The sequence below is a fragment of the Glandiceps talaboti genome, chromosome 14, assembly GCF_964340395.1.
Source record: "Glandiceps talaboti chromosome 14, keGlaTala1.1, whole genome shotgun sequence".
In the NCBI taxonomy this organism is placed as follows: Eukaryota; Metazoa; Hemichordata; class Enteropneusta; family Spengelidae; genus Glandiceps; species Glandiceps talaboti.
In genome coordinates this window covers 9201511-9211653 of record NC_135562.1, presented here as the reverse complement: position 1 = coordinate 9211653, position 10143 = coordinate 9201511, and the positions used below count along the sequence as shown (strand labels likewise).

Below are 10143 nucleotides of genomic sequence, written 5' to 3'. Positions count from 1 at the left end.
CGAGACTGACGAACAAAGGACTTCTAAACACATATATACCCCAACACAACACCTGTGAATCACAACAACCAACCAATGACAGGAATTCACTTACGTAACGAATAGATAGTAATTATATGCTAATCTTTGAAACGCATATAATTATCCATTCAAAGCTATATATGTTAGCACGCCCTCAAACGGTTAAAAGCTGCCATTATCCAGAAACAAATTGACCAACCACAGAGTTCCTTGATTTCAGTGTCTATTGGTTTTACTGGTGTTTACAGTTTCGATGAAAGCAGATTCAGTTCTATAAGTGATGACGTAATATCAGATATTTGAGTACATCCTAAATCATAGAAAAAGAAAGAAAGACGTATTATAAAGTAGCGTGAAGTTTTTGTTTTACTTTAAAAAAAAAAACAATATGGAAAACAGATATAGTCAGACGGATGAACAGCGCCCTCAATTTATTGAATAAAAGTCCATCATAGCACTGTGGTTATTTTGCAGTTTATACATAGTAAAGAAGCTATTGTAAATTTACATTCACCCACCTGATAAAGCCATAGCAGTACTTAGTTCTTCATTTAGAGTTTGAAGAACCTGTTTGACCCCGTCTGTACCCTGTAATGGAATTTGGTGTATATGTGTGAATATTCATTCACCCATATCGACAATTTCTTAAAGTGGGAAGCTAGAAAATAGTTACAACTGTACTAAATATCTTATCTAGTCTAGCCTCTCAAAAATTTACACTATTAATAAAATGAAATATGTTAAAATAGAAAAACATTACGAAATGTCAATTACTAGAATCGAAATCTTTACACTCCTTCTCGAGTGGAGTGCTACTAATTTTGTGTGGAATATTGTTCCATAATCGTGAATCAATAAGCTTGACAGGAGAATGACAAATACTACTTAGTATCTAGATACATGGAGAGTCTCGCGTAATTGCCGTCTGGTATTATTGTGACAATGACTTTTATACCATGCACAGCCCAAGTTGAACAAAAAATATAGGATATATACTCTGGTCCTTCTACGTCACGACATCACGTGTCTATGTCAATGTTCTGCTGTGTTCGAAATATGAGTCAAAATATTGAAAATTGTCATTACTTTCCCCGATTTTTCTTTGATTTTACTGGCGCTGGTATAACTATGTTATTCTCCTATATTGTTCTTCATTCAGCCGGAAAATCATAGCGACTGATAGTAACAAGGGCCTCTTAGGTCATTCGTATTTAAGAAATTACATATTGGGGAATAACATCTAAATATACAAAAAATATCTCGTGAAATGTGACACCGTGGTAGATTATCAGGCTGAGCAAACATGCCAGTTTGGAATATTATAGAGAAAATACTAATCTCAACTAGTATGCATTTGCAAGCAAAAGCGTAGTTCCAGGGCACAGTTGGGGACATGAAGAGGCGATGATGTTTGGATTGGTGTAAATTGGCCGATAGTGGATATATTGAGAGTAGGATAGTGTGGCAGTGAAACAAGGTTACATACCTAAGGGTTGGGAGACATCTAGTATATTACAGGACCATGGTAGCTGTAATATGTTTGCATGACATGGGCATTTCCCAATAGGTGAATGTGCAGATTTGACATAGATGTGGTCTATTACTAGGTGCCTGAGTGAGGTGGCTGTTTTAACAACTTGGTTGAATTGGAAGCTGGACATGAATTTCTCAACTGGGTGAACTTATTGTGCTAGGAGATTGTCATTGAAGTCTCCACAGATGACATTGTGGTAAACATTGATTGCGTGCAAGGATGCAATGAGTTGGCCAAGATTGCTGAGGAACAAGCTGGTTTGGTAGTTTGGTATGTAGAAAACACGTAACCCCACCTAGTACCTGCACATGAACGACCGGTGTCGCCGACTAAAGTAGCGAGATCCGTTCACGTCTGAGCAGCAGACCTACTTTGTTTTAGAAAACACGACAAGGCGAAAATTCGAACAAATGTTGTATGTTACAGCAGTCGGTACAGTCATATTCAAATCGAAGTTTGTTTAGGGCGATGTTGATCTTTCCGACGTCGCTACTTGCATTCAAGTTACAAATAAAATGAGAGCGATCAAGCATTCATAGAAGTTGTATACTATTGGTAAGTGATGATAAATCGACGGAAATAGGAGGTCCCCAACGGCTAGCGTTTGCCGCAATGCATGCTGGGAAACCATACAGAGTTGTAAACCGAAAGTGGATAGAAAGTAAGAACCAAAAAAACCAAAAGTTCCAGGTCGCCCTATAGAGGGCGCCCTGGAACTAATAATTGATATTCTAAATACTATTGATTGACGTTGCTCAAAGTGCTTTACAATTATTTAAGCGCATAGGATTAAAGCCTTCATGTTGCAACCTACATCCTACCAGGTCCCCAATTATTACAGCTGGGTTGGCTGAGGCACAGTTGTGGTTCAAATCTTGCCCAAGGACTTTAGCCACTCAGAAATAAACTTATCTTATCTCGTCTCGTCTCGTCTCGTCTCGTCTCGTCTCATCAGATGTGAAAGACATTTGTTTGTTTGTTTTCGTTCAGCCAAGGAAAGTACGTGTGACCAAAGGAGTTTTGTCAGTACGTGTATGGGTCGACCCTTTAAATACAAGGGTCACGGGGTCACGAGTATTTTCTGGTTGAATGAAGGAAAATATAGGGGAATAAATTACCTATGGTATCCTCAAGCATAGTCGTGTTGTCGTGACGTAGAACGGCAGGGGAATAAATGATATATTTTTTGTTTGAACACATACTATGCTTGTGTGAGATACGTAATCAATACTTGTAAATGTATTAAAAGTAGTCCCAAAACGTTGCAACAGTTTCTGTGACTGTGTATATATATTTGTCTCAATTAAATTTTCCACCATACCTTATATGTTAATCCATACAGTATTGGTCGACCAATGAACACTGCCCTGGCACCCAAAGCCAATGCTTTCATTACGTCAGTACCTTGTCGTATACCGCCATCTAGGTAGACTTCTAACTGGTCACCAACAGCCTGGACAATGTCAGCAAGAACATCAATCTTTGGAGAGAATTATAATCACTTAGGGACCGGTCAGTTTCACCGACCTGGGGTTGGGTCGGTGGGTTTTTCTATTGGGCAGACAAAAAGTCACGGACCCCTCCTCTCTTTACAACCGAAACCAGGCTGACCCCCCCCCCCCATGATTTATTTCTAAAACATGATGACCCCCTCCCCATATCATATTTTCGACAATATCTGATGAAGTTTACAGTAAAATATACACATTGGTAACGTAATTTCAAACTGTTTTCTTACCGTTGCTGGAACACCATCTAATTGTCTGCCACCATGATTAGATACAAGAATTCCTTGTACACCATATTTGACTGCCAACACAGCGTCCTCAACGGTCATAATACCTTTTAGGACTATTGGTAGTTTGGTGAGAGTTTGTAGCCAAGTTATATCCTCCCACGTGCCGGCTGGATCACCGAAGAGAAGTTCATATGCCACTTTATCTTTGGAACCACATAACTAAGATAAATAATTATGTAACAAAAAACAAATAAATAATAATAATTAATAAGTACTCTGTCAGCTATTGTTTTTTCTTAGATATTAAGAAGTTCTTATCAGTGTAATTTTTCCTGCTGGCCACACAGTTAGATGGTATAAGGTATCAATTGTTGTAAACTATGGCCACTTGTATGCGAGTCCCGTTTACTAAGGCTCCTCTGTCTTCAGCCGGCCCCAGAGAGCCTGGGAGAAAGCTAGAATGGTACGTAAGTGGTTGGAATAAGATGTCTGCCTGGAGAGACTGACCCACAACATGACTTCTGTACTAAAATAACACGGTGGCAACTCTCTCTTGCTAAGAATATTTTATTCAGTCTTCCAACAAAGACAATTTATACATATTGAAATCCGTGTAGCCTGGGACGTGGCTACGAAAATACTTGGTTTCAGATCGCGCGGGGGGGGGGGGGGGCACATGAAAGTTTTTGATAACGCAAGGGGTTCTACGAAAATCTTTTTGACCAAAATATTTTCTCCCCAGCCCCCCCCCCTCCCCACCATAAATTCTGCTCGTCCCCTTAACTATGATAAACAAACGGTTCCGGATACCTTTGGAAAATATCTTTCCAGATTACCATGTCTAAAGTTAGGTATTTTCGAAAGTCCTCCTACGTATTCCAGTCGTCTTTTCACCCCCAGCGCTGGAATGTCAATTGAAACAACCAGTGCTTTAACACCCGACCTCTCAGCCCGTTTCACCATATCTTTCATAACCTCGCGATTTGGCCATATGAAAATGTTCAACCACTTTGTGCCACCTGGTTTTGCAGCAATGATTTCTTCCATAGATTTGGTAGATATCGAACTCATGATCATTATGGTATTCATATTGGCTGCAGCTGAAAAATACATTATGGAAAGAGTAAATAAAGGAAAATATCCCTTCTCGGTTTTATATAAAAAAATAAAAAGTGAAACCCGTGAGCCTCGAAGTATGGAGAGGCCGAATTGGCTGTTTTGTGGTTACAAAAAAACTGGAAGGACAGTGGTGTTAAATCGTACAACCCAGACTCAACGTGGACATATGGTAATGAGCTATTGTATAGGCTGATGGCATGCATCGTTGTTTGTGGTATTCACCGTAGTTGGGGTAATGTAGTGTTTTTTGTGTAGGCTTTTCCTTCAGTTGGTTCGAACCTACTGATAGGATATGTCTAGTACAAGGTGTGAATGTATGTATCCAGAATTTGTCAACAGTTTGTGAAAATTCGTTTCTGGCCAAAATGAGCAAAGCCAACTCAGCGCACGACCAGGTGTTTACATTTTGTGGTATTCAGCAATTTGCCGGATCTGAAGATGCCATCCATTCGGTTGGCAAACACCTTGTTTACCGATTATTACAACTATGTGGTGATGCAGAGTTGAATTCTGGCCCAGAGAAGGATATCATCAAAGCCTTGGAGTCATTAAAGGCTGATCTTACAGGTGAAATAAAGAAGTCAAGTACCGAAATAAGAAAACTTCTAGAACTGAAAACCACACAAAAATAATTCAGAGAACTATACAAAGTTGAGTCAGGACATTGTTTCAATTCACGACTCTGTGAATAAGTTAAATGAGAAGTTACAGAGTTACAAAGAATCTCAGCACATCGCTGAATTAGACATTGGCGCCGTCAATAGCAAACCTGACGACGTTATCGACCGGCTAGAACAACTAGAGGAAGACACTGACAAAAGAAGGGATAATATAATTCTATATGGAATTGACGAGAACTGGAGCGAGTCCTTTGAGGTTTGTAAAGACAAAGTGCTAAAGATTTTGAACCAAATTGTACGAAATAAGGAATGGCAAAGTAGAGATATTGTACGTGCCTATCGTGTTGCAGGAAATTGGTCTGGAAAGCCACGCTCCATGATAGTAAAATTCCATCATTGATGACAAATTATTAGCATTAGGGACACGGGAAGAGCTGAGGAAAGTGGGTATTGGTATAGGCTAATATAAACGCCAACGAAAAAATTCTCGCCATGCACACACGTGTCAGATGGCAAAACGGCGTACTTTAAAATGGAAAATTGGTCGCAGCAGAAGGAAGAGCCACCTCAAGCACACAGCCAGTTAGTCTATCTGCTAGACCGCGGATGTTCTTCCGATACAATACAACACACGACCAAACATCGCTATCGAGGATGGAACATCCTAAGAACTAAGAACTAGGCTTCAAAGGCTGTATAAACTTGCATCGAAGGCAAGACTCGTTAACTTCTGAGCAGGACAACGGCCGCGGCCCAACATCCGAGGTCAATCATTCTCTGTGTAACAGGGTAAAACAGTACCTAAATATAATCTATGTGTTTACCACATGGATGGTAAAAGTTCAATGTCTTGACCTTGTTTGGCCATGATGATGTCATAGGATGCATCCTGGCATTCTCTTGACATGCGCACTAAGAACTTTGTCACACACTTCTCAAGACAAAAGGCAGTGAACGACGTTCAAGACGTGTCTAGTTTTCATCCTTGAAATCTAGCAGGTTAGTGTACTCATCAGTAATTATACTTGTCTAATTATTGTTATAGAGAAAGTTGTCTAACTTGATGATACTCTTATTTGACTCAATTCAATGTAAACCAATTTCTTTACTTTTCTAAGTAATGACAATTGTGCTTGTTACAAGTTTGCATCTTATTTTTGTCATCTTTGATGTAGTTCACTATAGTTTTGTGTAATTGTATTGTAAATACTTGCTTCCATGTCTTAAATAACAGATCTGCTTGTAATATTTTGGGTAGTCCTTAAACCACACATTTGTTCGCAAAAGGCAATCTTTCAACCGTCGATAATTACTATTGAGTACACAATGTATTTGTGCTTTTACACTTTTCAGAGACATGTGAATCGTACATCAGAATAGATATACACCATCACTTTGACCCCTTTTACGCCTAAAATTGTGAGGGTGTCGTTAAAGGTTTATCTGTAAAACGAAAGCTGACAATCTGATCCTGGCCGCCAGTTTGTTTGTTGTCACCCACTACTGTGTAGATTTTGCTGCACATTTTTCAAAGTTCTGGTTTGTTTCGATCAGGAATCAGTTTAATCTAATTGATGTTACCACTACCGAGTCCAGAAACCCATAAATTACGACATTGCATTAAGTTTCACTGAATGAGATCTTGTATTTTTTCGAAACAGCAAAGCTTCCTTTGTAACACTTGGCTCACGTTCACTCTATTTTTTCATGTTGCCTGTCATTTCTGATGTCAACGAAAAAAACGTCCCCGTAGGATCTAGGAACGCTAACGTCGACAAGACATCAACACACGCGAATGACTGTACTGTGCGGCGCCATGTTGGAAATGTCATAATTGAGCATCACATACTCCCAAACCTGTCACTTGCACACGCACAATTTCTTATTACACAAATTGAAATTTTCAGTCTAACCAAAGTTTTATGTTTCACAGTGGTTGGAGAATGACTTCCTCGGATACTTGGCTGATTGGGACAGACGCGTAGATGAACGCGAAGAAATCCCAATGGCAGACCGGAATAGGATGAAGTTGAGTAGAGAGACTTTGGAAGAACAGTAGCTCATCTCGTGAAATGTGAGATATTGCGTGGTCTTACCCTGTCCGGCCAACCCGTTATGCTTACTCTACCAGCTGGCTAATCCCTTTACCGGCAAAGTGATAAATAGTCTATCAGCTTGTAGCCCTCGGATGTTCTTCCGATAAAATACGACACACAGCCGAACAACGCTATCGAGGATGGAACATCCGAGCACAAACAGAGGACAATAGCTAAATTTTCATGCATATTCATCTTAAGGAGGGGCTTGTAAAAATAACCACCAATGCGTTAACTAAAATGTGTGAATGACAACGTCTACACACTCATCAAACACAATTACCATAAACTGATAAGACATAGTAATGACATAATTGTGTTTGTCAACATCTCCATGCAGAGATTGAATATATTAAAGTATACATATGCATATATGGCCCAACCCACCGCTTATCGTAATCTCAATGGAATGTCCGGTCTGAAAATATGAAAAGTGAATGAATATATCGAAAACACTGATCACGAAAATATTCTGAACTCTCTAGTTTTACCAGCAGCTGTTGCGACTTCTGCATCAGGATGTGCTAACCCATGGTATGCTGTTGGTGCTATACAGATTGGTGCATGGACCGGAGAACCAAGTATTGTTGTAGACAGACTTCGTTTTGAAACGTCTCTTAACATACGTGGTTTCAGGAATAACCTGTAAGATAATTAAATACATGGATATCGCCGTTTAACAACTCGTTATATTCAAGTAAAACGTTTGCCACAGTTGTTTATAGCATCCATATCACGTTTTCATCAGTTTGTTTATATCTGTGGGATGGCCCGGGAGTGATAATGTAATAGTAACAGCCGGGCTCAATCGTTATAATGTGTAGCATGCTGTTAGTAAACAGGGTTATGGAATATGGAGCTCATGTGGTGTTTATAATTTGTCTCATGCATTTTAGACAAATTGTCCTGCCCAGAAACAATTATTTCCTCTTTTTTGGTGGAGTGTCGGGGATAAAAGGCCCCCTAACTTCGCGGGGGTTATTGTCAAATTTGAATGCAGACTGTTAACAACGTCTTGATTCCTCTCTGAAAAGCCGTGATAATAATCAGCAGCTGGTGATTTTCGTAATAAATTTGGTATGTGTAGACTTGTGAATGTCTGTTGAATGCGGGTGTGGTCACAGAAAGGTGATATTTAAAGATGGTAGAGACAATTTCGTTCAAAACACGGTTAAACTGGGTCTGTTCGTTACTAGTGAAAAGCCGTTACTTTTCAAACCCGGGATTAAAACGCCTGCCAATCACACTTGCACGGGTTATACTTCCATGGTCGTACAATCAATTTCTTTTTCAATTTGCGTGGTTTGCATATCAAAATAGATATTTTAATATGAACGACACATTCGCCCTTCGATACACTCTCTACTACATACAGGGCAATACAAAGAGATGAACATTTTACCTTTCATATGCAATCCTGTTGTTTTGCAGAGTGACTTCACAGCCTGCACCAGAGCAGTAATGCGCCCACGATATATATGGCAATTTTTGTTTCGCGTATGTTTCAAAATCATCAACACATACCATTTTGTTTTCTTCCTCCATTTCGCCTTCTTGAGACCTTGACAACGATTTCAGTTTGCCGGAGAAGTACAGGTCAACAACTCACCATCACAAATGTGTTACCCATATGATATTCAAATTTTATACTTTTGGCAACGCATATAATATTCAAATGCTATTGTATAGGATATTCAAATTTCCTATTTTTGGGACAATAAATTGATGGCCCGTGCAAGCTCAGGCGTGTTCTTTTAGTGGTATGTGATGTGGAATCGATCAAATAATATAATTTAATGTATTCACTACATTTGTATACCCTTCACAGAATCGAAAACTGAAATTCTGTAGTAGAGAACCACCGACACCGAGGTGATTCCAAACCAAGAAACACCGAGGGGGAGGTGGTTCTCTTACTTAAACCACGATTCCGGCAAAGTCAAAGTACTTGACATTCATAACACATTTTTAACAATTATTTTACAAGAAAATATAATATTTAATTGTTAATTGTAAATTCATGTCTTAAATCGTCACTGATGGTTAAAAGAAGATGTATATTATAGTCTAAATACCCCTTTTTAATGAATGGTCACTGCCCAAGAATTGTGTAGCAGGGATTTCTAGAAATCCCTGCCACACAATTCAGTTTTTGACAATGGTGAATTCGTACACCTGTTGAATGCACACACCTGGACATTAATTCATTTATTCTAATATAAAAATGTAAATGAGCAAAAATCTGAACAAGCTAGTCAGTGTGTGACTTGCTGTGGTGCAGGTAGGATGTCCGACCAAGATGGGGACATATTTATTACTCAAAACTCGTACAGAGAGAGTCAAGTCGTGAATCTAGTATCGACATGGGCTTTTCTCCACAGCGCTTTCTTGACGAATTTAATATTTTGCAGAACGCTAACCAGAACCCTGTAAGTTCCAAAGACAAAAATCCTCGAACAGGCCCTTCTAAAAAATGCGATGAAAAACAAGTAAAACTACAAAAAAGTGTGCAAAGTAAAAATGACGATGAAACGTTACGTGTTGGTGCATTAGTTGAGGATTCAGATTTGGAAAAAATATACTAAAGCAGCATTCCAAATAATACCATGAAAAAATTGCAATGGGCAGTGCAGCTATTTGAAACTTGGCGTAATGAACGAAACAGACGAATTTTAAATGGCGAAGGCATGCATCTGAGCGTCGTCGCACCATCAATAACTGAAATGATAAACGATGAAATGAATTTTTGCATTGCTAGATTCGTTCAAGAAGTTAAGAAACGTGATGGGTCAGATTTTCCAGGAAACACTTTGTACGAAATAGTAATGTCTATTCAGAAATACATTTGTGAAAACGTCAGAGATGTAAAATTCATGAATGACTCTATATTCAGAGATTTGCAAAGAAGTCTGGACTGCGTCATGAAACAGCGAGCCAAAAGGGTTTGGGTGTGCACAGGAGACAAGCGCAGATAATCAGTATAAGTGAAGAAAATATACTTTGGGAAAGAAAGTT

General features: G+C 39.1%; 1 protein-coding gene across 1 annotated transcript; it reads right to left on the bottom strand.

Annotated features, from left to right (window-relative positions):
• Window positions 1–263: 263 nt before the first annotated feature.
• LOC144445220 (2-Hydroxyacid oxidase 1-like) lies at window positions 264–8673 on the bottom strand. The gene is made up of 7 exons (XM_078134763.1): window positions 8531–8673; window positions 7620–7771; window positions 4104–4393; window positions 3294–3512; window positions 2877–3035; window positions 540–609; window positions 264–331 (listed from the first exon to the last, which is right to left on the bottom strand). The coding sequence occupies exons 1-7, from the start codon at window positions 8671–8673 to the stop codon at window positions 264–266; spliced, it is 1101 nt and encodes a 366-aa protein (XP_077990889.1).
• Window positions 8674–10143: the final 1470 nt, after the last annotated feature.